Source organism: Coffea arabica, chromosome 2e (assembly GCF_036785885.1).
Source record: "Coffea arabica cultivar ET-39 chromosome 2e, Coffea Arabica ET-39 HiFi, whole genome shotgun sequence".
NCBI classification, from domain to species: domain Eukaryota; kingdom Viridiplantae; phylum Streptophyta; class Magnoliopsida; order Gentianales; family Rubiaceae; genus Coffea; species Coffea arabica.
The window spans coordinates 101,600-128,170 of NC_092313.1; the positions used below are offsets into that span (position 1 = coordinate 101,600).

Consider the following 26,571-nt stretch of genomic DNA (forward strand, 5'->3'; position numbering starts at 1 on the left):
TTATGAAGTTGTATTCCCGAAATTATAAATCCTATCTCTAACTTGAGTTTATTAATCCATTGTGAGCTCCACTTTTTTAAAGCTATATCTTCTCAAACTGCGCAGGCAAATATTATGTAGTGGATGCGGCATACACAAATATGCCAGAATTTACGACTCCTTTTAGAGAAGCACGAGGGACCCCGCAAGAACGTGCAACTAAAACCCTTTTCAATAGGGGTCATGCATCGTTAAAAAATATTATAGAAATGACATTTGGTGTGTTGAAAAAGCGCTTTTCGATATTGGAAGGACCAATGCAGAATTATATGTGGCAACACAGAACAACATTGTCCTCGCTTGTTGTGCCTTGCACAACTTCATGCGAGAGCACGTTCCAAATTATGCATATTTTAATGAACAAGAAGCGGCTGGAGCTTGGGTTGATAATTTGCATGACGGGCAACAGGTCTTGGGACAACAACCAGTTGATATATCGGCATAAGGAATTGCCAATTGGAATAAAAATTGAAGAGTAATAGCCGATCACATGTATTATCACCATTATCATTAGATTTTAGTCATAGTTATGCTTTGGAATCGAGCTATAATTAGGGAAATTTGTGAACCTATTCCACTAGTTTATTTACTACGGACATGCAAAGTGATCGCGTATCCCTATCAAACGTTGCATCGCATTTTATTAATCCAAAAAGGTTTTATTCAATTTATTTGAGTGTATAATTTTTGTCACAAAATTCTAAAAATTTCGTGGAGGTGTTTGTTAAACATCGTGTGAGTTTTTATAAGCTAATTCAAAAGTAATACAAAAGTAAGAAAAAAAGTATAAGGCAGTAAAAAAAAAATTATTTTTCAATAGCAGTTAATCCAAACGTAATTGTCTTTAAAAAATAGACAATTTTTTAATAAAAAGGTAATCCAAACGATGTTGGAGTTTTCAAAAAATAGTTACAGTAATATTTTTTTTTAAAAAAAAAATTTTCAAAAATACCTCTAAAAACAGCCAATGACATGTTTATGCTGACTTAATGTCATTTTCTCAACTAAAAAAATATCATTTTCTCAAAATATTTATAATCTTTTCTCCTCTATTTCTTTCGCTTTTTCGTTTTTCCCGCCTCTCTTTTCGTGGGCTAGATGAACAATCGGGAAGAGCAAGCTGAATTATCCTTTTTAAAAGAAAAAATTAATATATTTAAAACAAAAGCGATTCTGAATTCTCTTTCAGCATAGAACTTTTATTTATCTTTAGTAGTGATTTTTTGTTTCCCCTGAGCTCATTCTTGTAAAGGAGAAGCGGGGAGGGTGGTAGGTCATCAGGGGATGGATGAGGGTTTGTGGTAATAAAAATAATAATATCATCATAGCCGTAGCGAGTGCCGTTGCATTTGCTTTCCGCGGCGTCAGAGGAATAAGCATCAGAACAGGATTCGCTGCTTCTTCTCCTCTCCACCAGCATCTCATTTTCACAAATTATTTTTCTTATTCATTTTTCCGATCACGTTTCCCTTTCCCTTGCCCTTGTCGGGTTGTTGTTAGCGGTGGTGACTCGTCCTTATCGACCATGGATTGGCCCGCCAGCAGAGTCAGAGAGACTTTCGTCAACTTCTTCGAGGGGAAGGGCCATTTCAATTGGAAATCCAGTCCTGTCGTTCCGCTCAACGACCCAACCCTCCTGTTTGCGAATGCAGGTTTGTTGTGTTTCTTGCTTTCACTTTTAATTGTTTGTTTGCTCTACCAGTTCATTTTATAGTGTTCTCTCTTGCGATTTCATTTACAAATTTCCGCTGCCTTGGTAAAAATAAAATAAAAATTTGCTTTACAGGTATGAATCAATTTAAGCCTATCTTCCTAGGCACGGTAGATCCCAACACTCCCCTGAGCAAACTCACCCGCGCTTGCAACACCCAAAAGTGCATTCGTGCGGGTGGCAAACACAATGATCTCGACGATGTTGGCAAGGATACCTACCACCATACTTTCTTTGAAATGCTTGGCAATTGGTCATTCGGGGACTATTTCAAAGGAGAAGCAATTGAATGGGCATGGGAGCTTCTCATCAAGGCAAGTCTTGCAATTTCGAATTAGCAACCTTGTTTGAAGAATTGCTTTTTACCATCCACTGTCATGAATTTGATATAAAGACACCTGATTGGCACCCCTCTCACTTTTACTTTGCGTCTCTAGCTAATTATTTCTACTGCCATATTGTTAAGTGATGTTTCCTCAAATTTTGATGGTTTCTTTTGTCTGAACTAGGCGGCCACTAATTTTGTTGGTACAGGTATATGGGCTACCTGCAGACCGAATATATGCAACTTATTTTGGCGGTGATGACAAGTCTGGTCTTCCTGCTGATTTTGAAGCAAGAGATATCTGGCTCAAGTTTCTTCCAAATGAACAAGTTTTGCCTTTTGGTTCTAAAGTAAGCCCCCTCTTTAAGTTATTCGGTTGGAAAAACTTCTGTTTTTCCGGTCTCAAAATGAAACTTAAGGGGCAGAAATATGGGTTGTCAACTTTTGAGATTGGGTGAATTTCAGGGTAGTTGGCTTGGAAATTGGATATTAAAATCATTACTAAGATGGTGGAGATTGATTCATAGAATATATGAAGTCTAGGAGCAAGATGATTACAGAGAACCTAGGATCAATGAGATTTAACATTTAAATATCAACAATTATTTTTCAAAGTCAGGCCAATAAAATAAAGAAGGAAATCAAGTCGTCCAGTTTCTTCTCTATCGACCATAACATCAAGAAAATCTTCCTGCAGCAAGACAGGGCAGTGACAGAAGAGAAAATGATACCACTGGACATTCTTGTTTACTCAAAATAGTAGCACACACTAAATCGATTAAATCCTTTTATTTTTGGATAGATGATGAGATTTTGATTTATTGCTTAGTTCATTGTTTGTTCAAAATAGTTTTATTTCTGTTGTTTATATAAAAAGGAAAAAAAAAGTACAAGGGAACTTTGGGTTTGTGGAAATTAGCTGCAGTCTTTAGCCCTTGCCGGACCTCGTATGCTGGTGCTTTTCGTTGTGCTTGCCTTTTTATGAGCTTTGTTTCTTTCCATACTAGACATGATAGGAGATTCTCATCCTTGTATGAATTTTCTGTGGTAGCTTCGATTATACTTCCTTGTTAAATTGTCATGCTACCGTGATTAGGACAACTTTTGGGAGATGGGTGACACAGGGCCGTGTGGGCCTTGCACAGAGATACACTTTGATAGGATTGGAAATCGTGATGCTGCATCACTTGTCAACCACGATGATCCTACTGTTATTGAGATATGGAACCTTGTCTTTATTCAGGTAGCATCCAGCGATGTTGTTACATTACGTATTTTATCTGATATTGCCTCAAGTGCACAGACTGAATTGCTTTCAAGTCAGAAGAATATTATTTCAAGTGAACTTGTCTTCTAAGTAAGTTTAACTTATTGATATGTATTCTGCAGTTCAACCGGGAAAGTGATGGCTCTTTGAAACCTTTACCTGCAAAACATGTTGATACCGGAATGGGTTTTGAACGTTTAACATCCATTCTCCAGAACAAGATGAGCAATTATGATACTGATGTGTTCTTACCAATATTTGATGCAATTCAACAGGTACAATCGCAGCCATGTGACATTGTCTATCAAAGTATTGAAGATTGTGCACAATTATATTCCTGGCTGGCTAGTGCAATGCAATGGTGTCTCCTTTTTGTGTGTTTAGCTTTGTAATCTTTATGTTAAGGCCAGTATGGTGTCACTTGTCTCTTTTCATATTCTTTTCCAGTATGATCACTATTCTGTAAGTTATTGATTTCTGATGATACATTATGATTAGCATTTTGTATACTTTCAAATGGTTGAGTTGAAAAGGAACAAAATCACACAAGAAGAATCGTAGGTATTGTATTATTTAGAAGGGTATGGAGGAATAATTGAAGCAATTAGATTAGCGTGTGATTCGAAATTTGAATAACTTCTGCTAACTCTGTTCAGAAAACCACCTGCCACATATGTAAATTTTCTCAAATCCTAAAGCTATGGTGCTGTTCTCCGAAATTTTGAGCAACTGCGTCACAATCACAGAAGCTACTATTAGCATATTTGTTTATCATTTCACTTTTCTCTTTGACTACCCATACCTCTTCTCCCCTACCTCCCCAATTATGTTCTTGCCACATCTGGTCTATCGCTTCAATGATTGTTATTTGAAAGATGCTCTTTCTCAATCTTGCTAATTTTTTTTTGTACATGATTACGTAAACCTTGGTCATTCTGATGCTTTTTCTTATGGTAATATATGCACCAAAGTTGTTTTCTTTTTCTTTTTTCCTCTTCTTCATCTGCAAATGTTATATATAATTCTCTTGCCCAGATTCATGTCCTACTTTAGCATTCTTACTGCTTTCATTATGCTGGAGTTAAAGATGAATTTTCTTTTGACTAATATGGAAAGATATGGTCATATTGTAGTTTGATTATAGCATTGAATTTCCTCATTTATGTGGTGTTTGGGAATTTAGGACTTTGGAGACAAGAAAAGATTAAAATAGAGGTAGTAATTGCCTCCTTTCTTGAATTTTAGAAAGAATGTAAAAGAAGAAACCTAGACTACTACAAAGAATAAATCTTTCTGTTGTGTTGCAACTTATGGGTAGAGATGGGAACACGATGTTTGTTGAGACCTCCTTACTTTTAAAACCTTATCAGATCATTTGTCTCATCAGATTAAAGGCTTAACATACAAAGTATATAAGAAATTTCATTATCCTAAAGGAAATAGGGGTCTTTTTGTTTTCATCTTCCAAGCAAAATGTCTGATCTTTACTCTTGATTTCTTTTCTCTTAACCAGCATAGCATCGGAGTTAGAAATTCTCATTTCTCATGTGAGATGGTGTGTCTCTCCACACTTTACAGCTCGCCTCGTTCGTTTTGGTCCTTGATTAAAATTAAGATGAAATAAAATCAATTTTCTTTGGTATATGTAAAATTAAACATCCAGTGTTTTATTGTTGATAATTTTCTGGAAGTAAATATGTTATGTTTTTCTATGCTGGTAGGCAACTGGTGCTCGAGCATACTCTGGAAAAATTGGAGCTGATGATGCTGACAACATGGACATGGCATACAGGGTTGTGGCTGACCATATTAGAACTCTGTCATTTGCAATTGCTGATGGTGCTTGTCCAGGTGGAGTGCAGGAAACTTTGACTTGGTCCCTCAGACTGGCTGCTTGCCGAGTGTGACTTTGTAGTCTGTGAAATTTATTCTTTTTCTTTTTGAGATTGCAGACTTAGTTATGTGTAATAACCAGCTAAGTGTAATATGGCTTATGGCTTTGATGCTGAGCTGTTGGCCAGTAAATATTAACCAGGGATTGCTTAGTTTTTTTTATGGCTGTGTCGTTTCCATTTTGGTAGCATTGTTGGTATTCAAGTTCAAGTTAGTTTTTTTGGTGGCCATTTTGTTTCCATTTTTGGTAGCATTGTTGGTATTCAAGTTCAAGTTACTTAGTCTTTCTAGCTATGTAGGTAATGAGGGTCGCGAGTATGTACTGAGACGCATTCTTCGACGAGCAGTTCGTTATGGTACTGAAGTCCTCAAAGCAAAACAAGGCTTTTTCAGTGGGTACGAATGCTACACTTATATACATTTCCGTCATGTTTAAATCCAGTACTTTAAATCTGGTGCTTTTATTTTATTCTAATTCTTCACAACCTTTATTTTTCCTGTTTGCGAAGTTGGGTGGGTTGTAAGGCTATCAAATATATTGTGTAACTTGTACGTTCATTTATGTTTGTGCTGAAAACAGTTTGGTAAAGGTCGTTGTAGAAGTGATGGGTGATGTTTTTCCTGAGCTGCGGCAACACGAAGCGCACATAATCAATACAATTGCTGTTGAAGAAGCCAGTTTTGGCAGGACCCTTCTTCATGTGAGTTTTAATACTGTTCATATGCATTTAGTACTTTGGGTAAGCTTGAGTACTATCATTATTCGTTGAGAGTGCTTGGGTTACAGTACATCAAGCTTTTAGCATTGTTAAAATGATATCATCGTTGTGTTGACATACACAAAAGTTGCTGCCATGTGTTGCAAATCACACTTTCACTCGATACAACTATTCTATCACACTTTCACATGATACAACTATTCTTGGCATTCAAGGACATGTAATTCTCAACTTTTTACATTTTCTTTGATTTTGTTTTGTGCCTGGAAGTAAGTTACTCAGGGTCTCATGGATTAACAATTTGTAATAATGTTGCCATTGGAAGCTTTTAGCATTGTTAAAATGATATCATCGCTGTGTTGACATACACAAAAGTTGCTGCCATGTGTTGCAAATCACACTTTCACTCGATACAACTATTCTATCACACTTTCACACGATACAATTATTCTTGGCATTCAAGGACATGTAATTCTCAACTTTTTACATTTTCTTTGACTTTGTTTTGTGCCTGGAAGTAAGTTACTCAGGGTCTCATGGATTAACAATTTGTAATAATGTTGCCATTGGAAGCTAAAGAATTTAGTCATAGTTTTTGAGTATTTTGGAGCGGATAATGAGGGGAATGAAGATAATTGCAATCTCCTGCTTATGACTTGGATCCTTGTTGAATATTTTTTTTACTTTCTGCCTGCATTGTGGTGATAATAGAGCGCATAACCTCTCAGACCATAATTTGATATGATTTTCATTTTTGTTTTTTCAGATTTGTCTGCTCTAAGTGTCCTAGTAATTTCATCTGTAATTGCATCAGCATCACTAATTGTCATTTTTTTTGGCGGTATATTTATAAGGCTGTGCTATGTTTGTCTGATTATGTTCCTTTATCAGTAATCATCATTTTCTGGGGAATACCATTAGAGCTATTTATTTTTTATGGAAAGGTTGATTGTTGATGTTTTTCCTTTTGGTTGCTCTTTTGTTTGTTTTGTTTATCAATATCTCATGTGTGGAGGGAGATATTTGTCTTTTAAGTAATTGCAGTTCAAATATCCCTGATTCATCTCTGGACGATTTGGATAAGTATCGAGTATCTTATATACTCTGTCTTCAGGGAATTGAGAAGTTTAAAAAGGCTGCTCAAGATGTTCAAGGAAACACGTTGAGTGGACAGGTAACTATTACTTTTCCTGTTTCCTGTTTCCATTTTCCTTTGTCCTTCTTGTTTCTCATGAATATTCATACTGTGCTTGTACTTCATGTCTGGAGCCTATTGATTGCCATCTTCCATTATATGAATTTTGGTGTGTCAGTATTTGTAGCAAATGATACATGACAAGCATATTTTACCATGTGGCTGTTGGCAGCCTACGCTTGATAAAAGTGTGATTGATGATTCTTTGGGTACTAGGTTGGGAAATTTTCCGGTATTTGATAGTTTGCTTTTGTTTTAAGTTGTACCTTAACATAATCCTTTCGAGGGGGCACAAAATTTTCCGATAATTAACTGATATTAGCTGTTCTTAAAATAATTGTTGAAATAGAGATAACTTAATTGTGAAGTGTTAAGGTTGAATTTGGAAAATAAAAATGAGTAAATTAGTTTTAGGTGGATGAGATTGATTTGGAAAGGTCTATAATCCTTTTGGAATGGGATAAGCAGACCATTTTTTGAACTTTTTGGTACAAATGTGGAAATTTATCTTCAAATGATATTTGTCGGTCCTCTACTTATATTTGCTGATATAGGTGTTTCAGTTGCTTTTCCATCAACCTCCTTATTCATTGATTTGCAATGGACTAATTTGTTGCTACAAATGCCATATGACTTTGGTTGTACCGGCATTTTCAGAACAACCTCCTTCAGAAAGAACTCACTAAGATGTACTTATGGTGCTCAAAGCAAAGAAAAGAATAAGAGCATTTGGGAAATTTTACAAAATTATGAACATGTGGACAATCTTGATGCTTCAGTGTTTCAGTTTATTGTATCATAGGTCATTTTAGAGCTTAATAGTAGTGTTTTCTTCTTTTGAAAGCTAGAGTTTGTAGGAGTCAAAAGTTTGTTCTTAAAGTCATATATAAGTTAAGATAGTCAAATTCAACTTCTGACACTATTTGCTTTTAACTTCTGTAGTTGTTGGGTTTGCTTGCTAGGATATTTCCTTTGTCTGTGAGCATTCAAAGCCTCCTAGAGTAGTACTTAATTTCTTCTCTTATATTGCTTTTGTAAGTCTTGCTTTTTTTTTCAGTTATGAAATTTGTATTTTGTTTAATTTTTTCCCTAGAAATGAATGTACGCTCATTACAGGTGGTCGGTTGTAGAGAAACTAGATGGAATCCCTAGAATTTCTACTTTCTAATCTTGCTTCTCCCAAGCTCTTCCATCCTCCGTCTCCTGTCCCAGATTTAGACTCTATCTTAAATTTATAAGATCATATCATCCCTAGTTACAGATAAAATTTTAAAAATTGGAAATTTTGAAGGTTGATAAAGGAATCATGGGATGAAAGAATTTCTATCCTATTGTGTGAGAAACTTTTTGGCTATGCTGTTTTGACTCTTGTACTCTTTGTTTGCTTTGCTCTTTCATCATTTACTTCAAAAGAAATTCAGGTGGTGTTATTTGCAGCGTGCGGTAGCATTAGCATTGGGAGTCTTCAGTTGGGAAAATTTTATGAAATCAAGATAATTTTTATGAATTCTAGTCTTCGATAACTTTCCCGAAATGCTATGGTCACTAGTGCAATTCATACATATTGCTCTCTATAATATTTCTATTTTAAATTTGATAAATTATGAAATTCAGTGTTTTGATTTTAATCTTGCAATTTTCAGTTTATACCCAGTGCTGCTTTTATGATGAAGCTTTTGGCAGGATTTACCTGATTTGATTCAAAATATGTTTCCTACCCGTTAGTTCCAGGTAGTTTGACATGCCTAGATGTTGTCAAGCTCGTATGCTGACCTTTTACTCTCTTGCTTTGTTGGTTGCAGGACGCATTTGTGTTATGGGACACCTATGGGTTTCCTTTAGATCTTACTCAGGTGATGGAAACCTATGCTCTCTCTCTCTCTCTCTCTCTCTCTCTCTCTCTGTGCTTGCAGCACGCCCGTGTGTGTGTCGTCTTGTGTATTGGTGTACAAAACCATAATGTGAATTCTTTTCCTTGCGTTTTACCAGTTGATGGCTGAAGAAAGAGGCTTGGTGGTTGATGTCAATGGTTTCAATATTGCCATGAATGAGGCAAGGGAAAGATCAAGAAATGCTCAGAATAAGGTGGTCAGAATAAGGGAAAGATCAGAAAAGCTGACATCAATATATTTGTCTGACCCAAAGTTGAGAAGGGTTTTTCTCTGACAATTTCTTACTTATCTGTTTTGATTCTGATCTAATTCTGGCAGCAAGCTGGTATTGGTATTGTAATGGATGCTGATGCTACCACATCTTTGCGCAAGAAAGGGGTTGATGCAACAAATGACACATTCAAGTATGCATGGTTTCAGGTTTGTTTATTGGTCCTCATTATTGACTAATCAATTCAACTGCATATTAGGTTATTAAATTCTTCATTTTTCTTTTCAAAATTCTCTCTCTGTCTTTTTGGCTTGCAGGAATGGGAAGGGTTTTAATTGTTTAAATCCTACATATCCCACATCCAGTATCTGTTTATGTATGGAGTTGTTTTGTTGTGAAACTCCAAAGTCTCTGGCATAGTTATCTTCTAAGCAATTGGGTTTACTTTTTGAAGTTATTTATCATTTCTGGGAAGGCCAGGAAATCCTGGCAGTTTTCAAAAGTTGAACATTCCTTTATTTGCTAACATATATTAATTAGGGATAAGCAAATTCCTTTAGAAAAGAATTGAAAGTGCCAGAATATGGCCCCTCTGGTCTGCTTGTTTGCCTGACCATTAAAGATAGACATTGGATCTTTCTGGCCTCTAGAGAAGCACATTCTTGATTCAGTTTTGCCAAGTAAAATATGTTTTAATTGTTTAAATTCTACATATCCCACATCCAGTATCCAATAAAATGTTTACTTTTGTCATAATTATTCTTCAATTGGTACTCAGTTCAATTTTATGTTCCCCTTACTGTAGTATACTGAAGAAAATTCCAAAATTAAAGAATAGTAGATATCAATGAAGATAAAATAACTCTTTTCCTACTAAGTATCATTGCATATCCATGTCATGGTTTGTCAACCCCATTTCTACTTTCAGGATCATGAAAGTGAGATAAAAGCTATTTATGGAGGGAATGAGTTTTTCCAAAGTGCTTCTGGTGATTTTAAAGTTGGTATCATTCTTGAATCCACAAGCTTTTATGCAGAGCAAGGTGGTCAGGTAAAGTCTGTCCTGTCCGTTATATTCAGCTACTTGTGATTTGTAAATGGTTTACTTCATTGGTGTTCAATCTACAGCTAGTCAATATGTTGGTGCAATGTTTTAGTAGCTTGGTTAGTTGGCAAACTATTACAGAGAGAATCATATTCTACTGAACTGTTTGTTTTTATGGTTTAGGGCTGTCCCATTGCTGATTAACTCTGCTGTAGACTCGCAGATGTTACAAAATAGGTTGATCTGGACTCTCAGATGTTTTTGGTAGAGATCCCTTAGATATGGGATTTACTCTTTTGGTTGCTTTTAGAGCCATGGTACTTAAGAGGAATATTTGGTCTAAGGTTAAAGTTCTTGGTAATGGACCGTCTTTGGTATCAAACTTTTTTTTGCTATGTGCTGACTGGATGCGTACTTTGATGGATTGAGTTGGTTTTGCTTAATCTTGTATCCTGAAGGTATTACAGTAGTTTTAGCAAGAGATGAAAGCGATCACAACTACAGCTGTGGTCGAAGGAGATTTCTGGAGTAAAGTTGGGTAATTAGCGTATTCTTTGGTTGACTGGTTTGCTTGGCTCCTGGTCTTTTCACTAAAAGATATGTGGTGAGAATCTTTTGTTCAGCAAAGGAAATGGCACATTTTGTCTTCATTTTTTTTCTGTATGGGATTTTTGGCTTCTCTTTACAAGCTTCACAGCAAGGAAAAACCCATCTGGCTGGTGAATTTAACAGATCTTATTGGCTTCTACATGCATAGATACTACCTGCTTCATTTCAGTTGTACCTTTACTGAAATAACTTGCTTCCATCACTGCCACGATATGACAAATGATAACCCCTGTTGTCTGTGTCAACAGGTATCTTGGGAGGAAAAACATCTAGTCACTGTATTATGAGTGACCAACTAGTATTTATAGGAGTACAAACCTAACAAATTATTTACAAGAATACCCTTACTAATTCATTATCTACAAGAATACTTATATTCTCTTAACACTCCCCCTCAAGTTGGAGCATATATATCATAAGCACCCAACTTGTTACAAATGTATCTCACTCTAGAGCTCCCTAAACTCTTGGTAAACACATCAGCCAATTGATCTACAGACGGTACATGAGATGTCTTGATGACCCCGTCAAGCAATTTCTCTCGAATGAAATGACAATCAATTTCAATATGTTTTGTCCTTTCATGAAACACTGGATTAGACGCAATATGAACAGCCGCCTGATTATCACACACTAAATTCATAGGCTGTTTATGCTCAAACCCAAGTTCCAGTAACATGCTCTTCAACCAAACCAACTCACACAGTGTGAGCCATAGCCCGGTATTCAGATTCTGCACTTGATCTGGATACAACTGTTTGCTTCTTACTCTTCCACGACACTAAATTACCACCAACAAACACACAATATCCTGTAGTCGATCTTCGATCTGAGGCAGAACCAGCCCAATCTGCATCACTATATCCTTCAATATCAGTGTGTCCATGATTTTGATACAACAACCCTTTTTCAGGAGCACTCTTAAGATACCTGAGAATTCGTATAACAGCATCCCAATGACTAGTACAAGGGGTATCAAGAAATTGACTCACAATACTCACTGCAAAAGAAATGTCAGATCTCGTTACAGTGAGATAATTTAATTTACCCACAAGTCTTCGATATTGCTTAGGATCATCAAGTAATGCACCTTGATCTCCTGCTAATTTCACATTGGGATCCATAGGAGTATCCACAGGTCGGCAACCTAACATCCCAACTTCACTCAACATATCGAGTACATATTTTCTTTGACATAAATAAATCCCATATTTAGACCGAGCTACCTCAATACCCAGAAAATACTGTAGATGACCTAAATCCTTTGTCTGAAAGTTTGCCTGCAGATTGGATTTAAGTTTCTGGATCCCCACAACATCATCACCTGTAATCACAATGTCATCCACATAAACAACTAATAAAATTTTACCAGCATTAGAATGCCGATAAAATACAGAGTGATCTACTCCACATCTTGTCAGACCGAACTCCATGACAACTCTACTAAACCGGCCAAACCAAGCCCTCGGAGACTGTTTCAATCCATATAAAGATTTTTTCAAACGACAAACCAACCGCGGATTCCCCCCCTGAACAACAAATTCAGGAGGTTGTTCCATATATACTTCTTCTTCCAAATCTTCATGCAGAAATGCATTTTTCACATCCAACTGATGCAATGGCCAATTATAAGTTGCTACCAAAGAGATAAGAAGACGAACAGAGGTAATCTTTGCAACAGGAGAAAATGTTTCTAAGTAGTCTATTCCATACACCTGAGTAAATCCTCTAGCTACCAGACGAGCCTTCAATCTATCAATAGAACTATTAGGCTGCACTTTTATAGTGTACACCCATTTACAACCAACAACAGACTTACCTGAAGGACGAGGGACAAGATCCCAAGTACCATTTTGTTCCAAAGCAGACATCTCTTCTTGCATAGCTAATCTCCAACCCAGGATGATTAAGAGCACAGGTAATAGACTTAGGAATGGAGATGGAATCAAGGGAAGCAACAAAAGAAGAATATGACATAGAGAGACGAGAATGAGAAACAAAATTAGAAATAGGATGGGAAGTACAATGTCTCTTACCTTTGCGTAAAGCAATAGGAAGATCTAACTCAGAGGAGGGTGTCATACCTGAATTTGAAGATTGAGAGTTAATTGGTGAAGTGTGTGGCATATCAGGAACTTTCTCAACCATGGAACGACGAGAGTAAACTTGAAGATGAGGACGAGATAATCGAGCTATGGAATCTGGTGGACTAGATAACTCAGGTAATAAAGGGGAAGGGACTGGTAAAACAGGAGAGGAAAAAGAGGGACATTGGTCTAACTCACAAGACATACTTTGTTTGATAAAATATGGAGTGGATTCAAAGAAAGTAACATCAGCACAAGTAAAAAATCGATTTAAAACTGGACTGTAACATCTATACCCTTTTTGCGCTCGTGCGTATCCTAATAAAATACATTTAATAGTACGAGAATCTAATTTATCCACCCCGGGAGCAAGCTGATGAACAAAGCACACACATCCAAAAATACGAGGAGGCAATTTAAACACAGGTTCATGAGGAAAAAGAATGGAGTGAGGTAATTGACCTCCAAGAATATTAAATGGCATGCGATTAATTAAATAACATGCAGTTAGAATTGCATCACTCCAAAATGTTTGGGCACATTCATGTGCAACAACAGTGTTCGAGCAATTTCGATTAAATGTCCAATTTTTCTTTCACCAACTCTATTCTGTTGTGGAGTGTGAGGATAAGAGGACTGATGAATAATACCAGACTTAGTCATAAAGGTATTAAAAGGAGTGAAAAAATATTCTTTCGCATTATCACTGTGAAGTATACGTACAGGCACACCAAATTGATTCTTTATTTCTGTAACAAATGCACAAAAAATGGAATATAATTCTGAACGATCTTTCATTAAATAAAGCCATGTAACTCTGGAAAAATCATCAACAAAAACTACAAAATATTTAAAACCTAACTTTGAAGTGACTCGACTAGGACCCCAAACATCAGAATAAACTAACAAAAAAGGTTCAGAAACTCGTTTATTGACTCTAGGAGCAAAAGAAACACGATGATGCTTTTCTAACTGACAAGACTCACATTCTAACGAAGATAATTGATTCAAAGTAGGAACCAACTTTTTCAAATTTTGTAATGACGGATGACCTAAATGACAGTGAATTTCAAGAGGGGAAACAGTAGCAGGACATGCTATCGGACCATTGAAGTTGAGAAAGTAAAGACCATTATGCTCATGCCCTCCACCAATCGTCCTCTTTGTCTTCAAATCTTGAATGACAACAGAATCAGGAGAAAAAGTAACTGTACACTGTAGAAATTTAGTGAGTTTACTAATAGACATTAGATTAAAGGGCAAATTGGGTACGTAAAGAACAGAAGACAGCGGAAGTGATGGATTAATTTCTACAGTGCCTAGTCCTTTAACTTTAGTGGTAGATCCATCAGCTAAACTAACATGAGGAAAGGGAGTAGACTCTTGAAAATTAGAAAAAATTTTAGAGGTACCTGACATATGATCAGTAGCCCCGGAATCAATAATCCATGAGTCATTACCTTTTTGTGCTAAAGAAGCAGAGGGAAGAGATGTGTGATTTGTAGCTTGGTACTGTAGGAATTTAACATAATCTTCCTAAGATATAGTAACAGTCTTCTGGGACCCATGTGCTGAAAAACTCGATTCAATTTGATCAGTGGTAACCGCATTAACAAACCTTTCAACCATGACGAATAGCACGTCAAACCAAAGACACGGTAAAAACTCGAGACGAACAGTACGGTGAACAGTACGGGTGAACAGTGTGCCGTGAACAGTGCCGCGATGAACAGTGCGGCGTGAACAGTACTTTTGCTAGATGTTTAGCCTGAACCCTAGGACTCTTGCTCTGATACCATGTCAACAGGTATCTTGGGAGGAAAAACATCTAGTCACTGTATTATGAGTGACCAACTAGTATTTATAGGAGTACAAACCTAACAAACTATTTACAAGAATAACCTTACTAATTCATTATCTACAAGAATACTTATATTCTCTTAACAGTCTGCAAAAGCTGAATATAATGAAATGTATAGTATGCTGTCTGATGTTAGGATTTAGGAGTTTGAAATTGTGCAAGGTCCTTAGATGATAGTCCCGTTGCTTATAACTTCTTTTGCCTAGATTTACCTCCAGACGAGACTATAATGTTCATCATTCATGGAGGATCGCTGTTTTGGAAATTTAAATTTGATCTCTTTCAAGGTTTGAAAAGCTTTTCTGCATTCATCTGGAATTTTTGAGTATCTGAGGCAGCTTCTTTGAATGTTGAAGTATTAGTGAATCTTTTGCAGTTCTATTTCTTCTTTAAGTTTTATTTCTATCTGAGATAGGATTAAGTTTTAAGCATATTTTCTGTTCTGTAGCAATAGCACCACTTATTATAGTAGAGAGACATTGTTACATCTAAGTCTGTTCTTTTTGCTATAGATATATGATACTGGATTTCTTGAAGGCCCTTCGGGATTGTTCCAAGTTAGTGATGTTCAAATCTTTGGAGGATTTGTTGTTCATATTGGTTCTTTCTGTGGAAAGACTGATAAATTCAGCATTGGTGATAGAGTGATTTGTAAGGTGAGTTTCCTTTCTTGTTGCATCTTTATGATATAGAAATCTTTATGCATGTGTTTGCTCTGTTTCTCCTATCTATAGTTATCTTTCTGGTGAATTGAGCAGGTTGACTATGACAGGCGTGCCAATATTGCTCCCAACCACACCTGTACACACATACTAAATTTTGCTTTGAGGGTAATTTTCTTATTTGGAATGGTTATTATCTTCTGAGGTTCTAAAATTGTTGTTCCTCTTCTAAATTTGCCATTCTGTTTGGATCATTCAAGTTGAACACTTGAGATTGCTGTGACATGAGTGCAGGAAGTACTTGGAAATCATGTTGACCAGAAAGGTTCTATTGTTCTTCCTGAAAAACTGAGATTTGACTTTTCCCATGGTTAGTTAGCCCTTAATCAAAGAGTACAGATGCATATATCGGTTCTTTAGATTCTAAATACACGTTGCACATTCTTATGCTATAAGTTCTGAAATAGGTAAGCCTGTGAAGCCTGAGGAACTCAGAAAAATTGAAACAATTGTGAATGATCAAATAAAAGCAGAAATGGACGTATTCTCAAAGGAGGCAAACTTAGCCGATGCAAAGCGTGTCAATGGTTTACGAGCTGTTTTTGGAGAAGTAAGATTCATTGTCTTCTTTGCAATGTTGTAGCACATTTAAGTATTATTTAATAAGTGGCTCTAGTGGAAATCTCATTTTTGGTAGCCTTCTGATTGTTTCTATAGGTTTATCCTGACCCAGTTCGAATAGTTGCAATTGGTCGAAGCGTGGAAGATCTGCTGGCTGATCCAGAGAGTGAAAATTGGTTATCAATATCTGCAGAGCTCTGTGGTGGTGCGTGTTTTCTTGTTATATGGTTTTGCATTGATACTTCTTGCGAGCTGAATTTCAATGACTTGCTCAGGGACCCATATTTCAAATACGCGAGACGCCAAAGCTTTTGCTCTTTTGTCTGAAGAAGGAATTGCCAAGGGAATTCGTAGAATTACTGCTGTCACAACGGTTAATGCTTTGAATGCTATTGAATTGGCTTCATTAATTGAGCAGGAAGTGAATGAAACTTTTAAGACGGAAGGAAGCTTACTGGAACAGGTAGGTTCTTATTCACATAATTCTTTTGAAAAGGCCTCACTTGGTAAACCATTCACTTGAAAATATATCTTTTTTGTTTATTAGCTGCAAAACATTATTGTTCTACTCTTTTAACCTGGCTTGTTGATACTGTGTTTTTGGTTAAACATGAAATTGATTCATCAGTAATGATGATTTCGTAGTAAAATGTAACCATTTTGTATGTGTAGCATTTATAGCCTTCCTACTTGGCCCAAGTAAGATTTTTGCCTACTTTTCTATTGTTGCTATAATGTTTGGCATATTAGTCTTTTTCTTTTCTCACATGAGCACAGATAAAGCGTTGCTTTATTCCCCCCCCCCCCAACTTTTTAGGGTATAACTGACTATCCTTATTTGAATCCAATGTGAGTGTGCAATTTTAAACACCTCATACTGACTCCAATTAAATGTCTGCCTTTGGCTTAGTCATGATAAGAGGACATTAGTCCTCTTTTAGAGTCTGGACATCAAGATGTGACTCCCTTAGTTTGAGAGATTTGTTTGTGCTATCTGGAAATACTTGCATGGTCTTTTTGCTGTTCCCGTTAGAATTCTTGATGAAAATGAAAAGAATTAGAATGTGACAGCAGATGTAAGTGCAGTACCCTAAAGCTATAGAAAAAAAACTAGTACATAATTAAGTAGTCTATTCTTTACTCTTCTGTTGGCAGCTTTGATGTCTTTCATTTCTGTTTTGTTTGGGTACAAAAAGATGTCTGGCTAGGTTTTTGACCAGGCCAGGCTGTGGCAATAAAGGCCTTTTCAACAAAGTCAGTGCAGTTGGCGGTCTTCTTAGTTTTCTTTATGTTATTGTTGTCTTTAAGCCTAATGCTTCGTGTATGCAAGAACACATGTATTTGCTAAGAATAGGTTTCCAAACGATAAACTCTAGCTTCCAAGACAAAGGAGTTGGAGCTTTCTTTGCAAATTTCTAGCTTCTCAGAGAATGGTAAATTGGATGAATCTAGAGTTTCCTTTAAAAAGTTTTTCTTATGCATAGATCCACGAAATTGCAAATTAATTGTATGAGCTTGACAGAAGAGGAGGATCTAGTTCTTTGTAGTTTAGTTTCCATGGAAATAACTGGTGCAGCATTGAATTTGATTGGATAAAGTGAAGTCAATAGAATGGAAGGGTTGAAGAGAAGGTTGGAAATTTTGGCCTAGTGATGTGTGTTTGCAGCTATAAAAGGTTATTCATGTCTATTTGAAGTTCTAGAGTTTACTTAGTTTTGGTTCTCAAAATATCCTTTCATTCCAGATTTTCTGAAACTAGTCTGCTCGAAACATTGATGATGGTTTATCCTGTAATTTTTTCCTTCTGGTTGTTTAGTGCCTAGACAATCTTATGCCTGTTCTCTGCTACTGATTTTCCTGCAAGAATCATAATGCTATTCGCTTTCTCTAGGAAATGATTGTAATTGCTGGTCATTGGAATGTCAAATACATATGGAAGTTTGGACTCTCAGAAGTCTTTAGTGTCCTGGATGTGTGCTGAAATGCACATTAAACTATATTCTCCATGTACCATTCTTCATTATACTTTTAGACTACACAATGTACAAATATATACACAAGTGTAACCTAATTTAGATCCTAAAATCATGCTAATCTAAATCAATCTATAATATAATCAAATCTTCTAATATTTGATACTATAATCAAAGCAAATCAAATCTAATCAAATCTAATATTTCCTAATATCTACAATATCAAACCAAATCATATCTATGATTCTACAATATTAGATCACATATCTTCAACACTCCCACTCAAGATGGAGCCTAGATGTTAACCATGCCATTCTTGCCGCAAATATAATCAAATTCGGATCACTTAGAGGTTTAGTGAAAATATCAGCTAACAGCTCTCCAGGTCTCACTTGATTGGTTGAGATCAGGTTTTGCTGAATTTTTTCACGAACAAAGTGGCAATCAACTTCTATATGCTTTGTTCTCTCATAAAAAACTGGATTTGATGCTATATGAAGGGCAATTTGATTGTTACACCATAACTTCATTGAAAGTGAATTATTGATTCCCACCTCACACAATAATTGATGTATCCATATAAGCTCACAAGTGGACTATGCCATGGACCAGTATTCAGACTCTGCACTAAAGCGAGATAGTACATTTTGTTTCTTATTTTTTCATGATATCAAATTACCTCCAATAAAGGCACAATATCTAGTTATAGATCTATCAAATTTAGCACCTGCCCAATCTGCATCTGAGAAGCATTCAACATGAGAATGACCATGATTACCATATAGTATGCCATGTCCTGGAGCTCCTTTAATGTAACATAGGATTTGCTCTAAAACTGCCCAATGGGTGGTTCTTGATGAGGACGTAAATTGACTCATAATACTAACTGGATATGTAATGTTCGGACGAGTCACAGTAAGATAATTTAACTTTCCCACTAATCTCAGATACATTTCAGGATATGAGAATAACTCCCCATCATCTGCTATAAGTTACATGTTGGGGATCATTGGTGCACTACGTGGCTTAGCACCTAGCTTTCCTGTTACTTTCAAAAGATTAAGGACATACTTCCTTTGGCATAAGAAGATACCTTGTTTACATTTTGTAACCTGAATGCCTAAAAAGTATTTCAACATACCCAAATCTTTTGTCTGGAAGCGCGATTGAAAAATTTTTTTAAGAACTACAATACCTGTAGTGTTACTACCAGTAATAACAATATCATTAGCATAAACATCAAATTGGATAAGACCAGTTTCAAATTGTTGATAAAAAACAAAATGATCAAAATTACACTTCTTTATGCCAAACTCTTGAACCACCTCACTGAATTGTCCAAACCAAGCACGAGGATTTTGTTTTAAGCCATATAATGACTTTTGTAGTTTTCAAACCTTATCCAGCTCCTCCTGAGCAACAAACCCAGATGGTTGCTCCATATAAACCTCCTCTTGCAAATGTCCATGAAGGACTGCATTCTTAACATTTAACTGGTACAAAGGTCAATTATTAGTAGCAGCAAGGGAAATAAATAATCGAATTGAGGTGAGTTTTGCTACTAGAAAAAACGTGTCTTGAATAATTTACTCCATATGTCTGAGCGTACCCTTTTGTAATAAGACGAGCTTTGAGGTGAGCAACAAAACCATCAGGATTAATTTTAATAGCAAACACCCATTTATAACCAATAGGTTTCTTATCTGTTGGTAGATGAATCAAATCTCAGACACCATTATTGTCTAGAGCCATCATTTCTTCCTCCATAGCAGCCCGTCAAGCAGGATATTCCAAAGCCTCAGATAAGTGTTGAGTAAGAGATATTGAATTTAAAGAAGCAGTAAAATAACGCAAGGAGGGAGACAAATGGTCATATGAAGCAAATGATGAAATTGGGTAAGTGCATTATCTTTTATCTTTTCTTAAAGCAATAGGCAAATCAAGATTAAAAGCTGGAGATTGAGAAAGCGGTGGATCAAGACTCGGATCTGTAGACGGAGAAGGTGACGGAAGATGTGAGTCAGTGTTTAGGATGACGAGAATACACTTGAGTGATTGGTGGTCTTGTAGGAACTGTTGTTGTAACAGTATAGACTAAAATATCATCTTTCTCCCCCTTACTACTGTAGACATTAGATTCAAAAAAAAATGGATGTGTCTCAAAAAATGTAACATTAGCAGAGACTAAATAACGATCTAAAATTGGAGAATAGCATCTATACCCTTTTTGAAGATGTGAATAACCCAAAAACACACACTTGAGAGATTTGAGATCTAATTTAGACACTTGGGGACGAGTATCACGAATAAAACAAGTACACCCAAATATACGTGGCTCAATGGGGAATAAAGTTTGGATTGGAAACAAAATTGAATAGGAATCTCACTAGCAAGCACAGAAGATGGCATTCGATTAATCAAGAAACAGGCTGTTGAAACAGCATCTGCCCAAAATTGCTTCATGTGAAATTGGAGGGCTCTAGCAACTTTTAATAAGTGCCTATTTTTCCTTTCAGCAACACCATTTTGTGGTGGTGTGTCAGAACATGGAAATTGGTGAAGGATTCTATTTTCTGACATATATGAATTAAAGGGTTTAAAAAAGTACTCTTTTGCATTATCACTTCGCGAAATGCGGACAGACACGTTGAATTGTGTTTTTATTTTAGCAAAAAAGGAACAAAAGATACTAAATAAATCTGAATGACTTCTTATTAAATATAATCAAGTAACACGAGAGTAGTTATCAACAGGTGACAAAATACTTAAAATCAGACTTAAATACTATTGGACAAGGGCCCCATATATCATAGTGCAGTAATTCAAAGGGGGATGCAGCCCGTTTATTGACTATAGACGAGTAAGGCAAATATGCATGACTCACAATCTAAATGGGATAAATTTTTAAAATTTGGAAACAACATCTTCAAGGTGGGTGGGGATGGATGACCCAAACGACAGTGAATTTCAAGCGGATTCAAAGTGGATGAACATGCAACAGATTTCGGCACTTTCATTAAAAGGGTTTCAAGTGTATACAAGCTGCCAGACTCACGTCCTTTACCAATAATCTTTCCGGTCATAAGATCTTGAAAAACATACTATACAGGAAAGAATGAGACAAAGTACTTGAGAGTTTTTGTAATTTTACTGACTGAGAGTAGATTAAAAGAGAAATTAGGTAAGCATAAGACTAAAGATAAGGGGATAGATGACATGAGAATTGCCACACCAGAACCCACAATTGAAGCATATGACCTATCAGTCAAAGTAACATTCGAATGATCTTTGTTAGTATTAAAAGAGTAGAGGATATCTTTATTACTGGTCATATGATATGTTGCACCGGAATCGATGACCCATTTGTTAGAAGATGTCACAAGGCATGTAGTAGGCTTACCTGAGCAATCAATAAATGAAGGATTGGTACTCAATAAAGCGGGCATACTTAGTAGCTGAGATGAGTATGGATTTGTCAGAAGGCACATAATTATTCTCTTGGGTTGCGAAATTTGCAAATGGGAGATACTGTTGAGATCTTACAATGATAACAGACTTGTTGATTTGAGTTGTATTGTTCATGACCAGCAGTTCCACTAATCCCATTTTTGCCACTGTTTCTACTATTATTTCCTCGATCAGCTCCACTTCGACTCACGAGAGCACTAGTAACATTAGAAGTAGACAAAGATCTCTCGGTTCTCAACATTCATGTGAAAGTGTCATGGAGAGAAACAATCTCTGAGCTAGAAAGAATTTGTGTTTGAATGGCATCAAACTTAATTGGTAATCCTACAAGAAAACTCATTACAGCCATTTGTATGGAATGAGAGAATTCAATTCCTCATACACTCGTTTGAAATCTATGAAATATTTTGTAAGGGATCTCTGCTGTTTTTCCGGACGGTAAAATTTTTTGCAAACATCATATATATGATTTAAATTATCCTTACTAGAATACAAGAAAGCCAAATAATTCATAAGATCTTTAACAAACAAACTCACAATGATTGATCAGATTGACTATCTCATTATCAATAGAGTTTCGGAGCTGCAAAAATAGTTTTGCATCTTCTCTTAGCCAAGTCTTCTTTTCTTCCCCATCAACGGGTGGGTCTTGAGTGAGATGATAATCTCTATCGATACTGCGCAGATATATCCGTATAGTTTTACTCCAATCCAAAAAAAAATTTTCCACAATTTGTGTTCAGTAATCTTTGATGTTGTAGGAATAACATCAGAATTTACTGTTTTCATCTCTCTACTACTACCTATCTTTTCTGCCATTATAATTCACATAAGAAGGGACTAAAAGTGACTCAGTAGGGTCATGTCAAAAAACAAACTGGTAATCAAAGCCTAAAGCTCTGATACCATGAAAACTAAAAAAAGGAGAAAAAACACTCTTTTTCATTATACTTTAAGACTACACAATGTACAAATATATGCACAAGTGTAACCTAATTTAGATCCTAAAATCATGCTAACCTAAATCAATCTATAATCTAATCAAATCTTCTAATATTTGATACTATGATCAAAGCAAATTAAATCTAATCAAATCTAATCTTTCCTAATATCTACAATATCAAATCAAATTACATGTTTATGATTTTTACAATATTAGATCACGTATCTTCAACAGTAAGAAACATCAGGAAAAAATCTTTTAATCCACTTTTTTGTTCTCTTCAATTTCTGTAACTTTGTTTATTGTTTAAGGATTTTCAGATTATGCGGGTGAAGTGTTACTATTTGGTGTCCTGGCTCATCACAAATTTGAAACTGAGTTCAAGCATTTCTGATGAGCAAGGTCTCATCAATTGTCACATTTTCTTTTCTTCATAGTTATTTTCTGCTTTTTTGAACCCTGAGATGCTCTCTGACTTGGGCCAAATTTTGCAGCAACTTGTTGAGCATCAGGTTTGAGTTTGCAGGGTGATGTTTAATGATTTGTACTTGCTTTCCTGTCTCTTTTGCCTAATTGCTTTGACAGCTGCAATCTCTAGAAGTGCATTTCTTATGTGAAATTATCTGAAGCAATTGCAAATTTGCTGCTAAATTTATGCTTTATCTTGGATTCTTTTTTTTCCCCCCTTATTACCTGATGTCTCGTTAAGCTATGTTTTCATCGATTCCAGAGAGTCACTAAATTGAATGGTCATGTGGAAGGTGCTGCTATTCCAACAGTTAAGAAGACTGATCTCAAGGCCAAAATTTCTGTACTTCAGGTACTTGTACAACTCTTTATATCTGTCTGTATTTGTGCCTGTGCTTCCCTTTAGCCTTGATTAGGTAACACAGAAGGTAATTCAGGTAGAAAAGGATGAAAAAGATTAAGAACTAATATGTGCTTTATGGTAGAATCAAATCATTAAAGCCAAAAAGAAGATTGCCGAAGAGAATATACAGAATGCTGTTAAAGTTGCATTAGAAGAGGCAGAAGTTTCATCATCTCATGGAAAGACGTACTGCATCACTCATGTCAATGTTGGTGCAGATACTGCTGCAATCCGTGAAGCAGTTCTTAAAGTGACAGAACAGAAGGTTAAAATGTGTTGCTGCCTTGTAAAATTATATTGATCTACCAATGTAAACTCCACTGACTGTCCTAGTGGATTTACAGGGCATGGCTATTATGGTCATTAGCAAAGATGGAACTGCAAACAAGGTTGTGGCGTGTGCTGGGGTTCCGGAGAAAATTGATCAGTTCAAGCAGCTGGATGCTAAGGAGTGGCTGACTGCAGCTTTGGTGCCTTTGAATGGAAAAGGAGGAGGAAAGGGTCGTCTTGCTCAAGGCCAGGTTTGAAATTTGTCATGCTTGTTGAAGTAATTTTGCTAAAAATTCTGTTTTGGAGATGTTCTTAACATCTCTTTATAGGGTGTGAGGAAAACTGGGATGACTATTTTACCTATTTATGCTTCTTAACCCTTTCAGGGATCTGAGGTATCACATGTGACGGAGGCGATGGACATTGCGGATTCTTTTGCTGCACTGAAACTTAAATAATAGAAAGACCACTTGGTGCTGTATATACGGCACCAGAAACTTAGTTCATGACCTAGAAAGGGAGATTTTGTTTTGAAGTTGGTAAGACACTAAAGATATTCTGTCACACAACATTTAGTCGGCTTAATTTCAATGAAATTTTAAAAGTCAAAGAAGAGCAGCCTAGTTGTATATTGTTGCAACCAAATGCAACATAATATGACAGGTGGAAGTCTTCGTCTATTTCTTCTGTTGATTTTTACTGTAAATATGTTTGTCTAGGCCACATGTACCTGAATATCGCTCTTCATGCATCCCACAATGATGCAGCAATGGTGCGAGCCTGTGTACGGGATTTCCCTGTGTATTATGTGACTTGGAATTCCGAAGAAAGATATCGATATTGGCGATCGTGATATATCTCTACTAAGATGAATGTCAACCATGATGAGTAAATGAAATTGTTGTATTGGCCCATTTCTTTGGTGAGGTAAGTGCTACTGATATTTGATTGAGAAGGAAACCCTGCTAATAGACACTTGCACGCTTTATTCTGCTAATACAAAGACACCATGAAATTGCATTATACTTGTACTTCTGCTCCGAAGTCTTGAAGATGTGTGCTAGTTGTACTTCCTGCTAATAAAGTAGATTGAACAATGTTGTTCAACTTCTGATTTGACTTTGAGAATGTCACAACTGTTCTCTTCCACTCAGGCTTTTTCTTAGTTGTCGCTGCAGGGTCTTTTCAAGTTGAGCTGCAATGGATTCCAAATTGTAATTGATGCTTCTATTTTGTGGTTTCTTCCAGTATATTTCAACTAACTTTATGGTTGACTGAATTGTACTTCAGTGTTGTTGGTCTTTTTCATTCATTCAGTACATAACAATAATGCATGTAAGAAGTCATCAGTGCTTTCGGTTTGTGCGGTGGAAAAGTCGTCGTAAATATCAATGGACCACTGCCGCACTTGATAAGTTCCTACATTTGCTAAAGAAATGTGCGTGTCTAGAATCCGGAAAAAGGTGACCGCTGGGTTGTGTGCAAAATTGCTGTCAGAGAGTTGAAATCCTGTGATTGGAAAATCTACAGGAGAGTCGGAACTTCATTTATTTCCCTAAAAAGAGTCGGAAATTGAATTTGAATTAATACCCCAAGATAGACAGCAAATTAAATCTTATCATTGCGAAAAAATCAGGTGTGTGACACGTTAAACATCATTAACTTAGGAAGTCTAAACAAAGCAATCTGTAGGGAAATTTTTGTCCAAAGAGAAAAAAATTAGAGTCCCCCAAACTTCCCATTTTTACGACTAAACAACTACCATCAAGCAAGGTATTTTTAATCTTGCATATTTTTGAAAACATCAATAATAATTTTCCTTGATTGAACCATTTTTCGAGGTTGTGAGAAATTTTTTTGGTAAGCCAAACGTACATTCATTAGGCATTGGCTTAGTTTAGAAATTTAATAGACAATGTCTATAACCATTCCACTCTTTTGGGTTAATTACATTACATATACCTTTTCGTCAAATTGCCATTACACCCCCTGAGGTTTAAAATATTACAGCCACCACTTTGACTTGATAGGCCTTAAACGCTGTCATATTAGGACAGTAATACCCATGGCAGCTGTCGAAATGTGATCAGTGGCCCTCAATTTCGCACGCCGCATTCGGATGTTTATATCTCAGTTCTCAAACTTTAGTCTAATTCAACCAAAACGAACTTTTAGAATAAATTTCCCAGCTTAAGAGGAAGAAAAACAAAGGAAGAACAAATTCCCTAATTTGCTTGTATGTGGTTTTGCAATTGTATACGTCGTTGCTTTGATTGCATAGCCTTTAAGGAATGTCTTTCAATTGAGTCGTACAATAGGGGGTTTAGAACTCAAAGAGAGAAGAAGAAGAAAAAGAAGAGGGAATAGAAAAGGGTATTGCAAGAGATGAAAGGCAAATAAGAATAGAGAGAAGAGAAAGATACAAGAGAGATGGAAAGGCAATGTGCCATTTTCTTTATTTTAAGTTTACAATCTAATTAGGATTTATGGTTTTTTTCTTTTCTTTCTTCTTTTTTTTTTTTTTACCTTTTTCTGAGAAAAAATGTAAGATTAGGGTTGTTCAGGGAATTTTGTACCATTTTTTATCTTGCCTCAGTCAGTTTTTTAATGGGGAGGGTTTGTGTGTTATGGAGGTGTGACCGTAATATTTCAAATCACAGGAAGCGTAATAGTAATTTGGCGAAAGCACAAGGGGGCAAATGTAATTAACCCTTACCCCTTTTGACAAATAATAACCGCAAACTTGATTTAAATGTATTATCCTGCATTAACAGTGCTACCTAGGATAAGCCAACCGAGAGGGATGAATAAGTTGATATGCTTATGTTGTGTTTGGATCGCAGTTTTTTAAGTAAAATTTTTTTACATATTTTGTAAATATATTTTTTAATTATATTTTTTGATTTCAC

The 26,571-nt window shown here is 36.1% G+C and overlaps 1 protein-coding gene across 4 annotated transcripts; it reads left to right on the plus strand.

Moving 5' to 3' along the window:
- Positions 1 to 1,104: 1,104 nt before the first annotated feature.
- LOC113729782 (alanine--tRNA ligase-like) lies at positions 1,105 to 24,941 on the plus strand. Of its 4 annotated transcripts, XM_072077921.1 has the most exons (25): positions 1,106 to 1,691; positions 1,826 to 2,064; positions 2,285 to 2,425; positions 3,172 to 3,318; positions 3,465 to 3,617; positions 5,064 to 5,193; positions 5,535 to 5,631; positions 5,816 to 5,936; positions 7,069 to 7,128; positions 8,952 to 9,002; positions 9,139 to 9,234; positions 9,360 to 9,461; positions 10,181 to 10,303; positions 15,367 to 15,510; positions 15,613 to 15,684; positions 15,811 to 15,886; positions 15,984 to 16,126; positions 16,234 to 16,342; positions 16,413 to 16,600; positions 23,252 to 23,341; positions 23,475 to 23,657; positions 23,737 to 23,913; positions 24,049 to 24,201; positions 24,382 to 24,589; positions 24,841 to 24,941. In XM_072077921.1, exons 1-23 carry the CDS (start codon positions 1,328 to 1,330, stop codon positions 24,118 to 24,120), a joined length of 3,078 nt encoding a protein of 1,025 aa, XP_071934022.1. In that variant the 5' UTR covers positions 1,106 to 1,327; the 3' UTR covers positions 24,121 to 24,201; positions 24,382 to 24,589; positions 24,841 to 24,941. The 4 variants fall into 4 exon arrangements, with proteins under 4 accessions (XP_071934023.1, XP_071934022.1, XP_027109818.1 ...); XM_027254017.2 differs by having other exon boundaries at positions 24,382 to 24,941; XM_072077923.1 differs by lacking the exon at positions 1,106 to 1,691 and having other exon boundaries at positions 1,938 to 2,064; positions 2,260 to 2,425; positions 24,382 to 24,941.
- The last annotated feature ends 1,630 nt before the right edge of the window (positions 24,942 to 26,571 follow it).

What these genes read in the sequence shown, in the direction of transcription:
- LOC113729782 (XM_027254017.2), top strand. Translation starts at nt 1,328, where the DNA reads ATGAGGGTTTGTGGTAATAAAAATAATAATATCATCATAGCCGTAGCG. An exon ending in CATGGGAGCTTCTCATCAAG is followed by an intron (nt 2,065 to 2,284) that starts GCAAGTCTTGCA and finishes TTGTTGGTACAG; the next exon opens with GTATATGGGCTACCTGCAGA. An exon ending in TGCTGATGGTGCTTGTCCAG is followed by an intron (nt 5,194 to 5,534) that starts GTGGAGTGCAGG and finishes CTAGCTATGTAG; the next exon opens with GTAATGAGGGTCGCGAGTAT.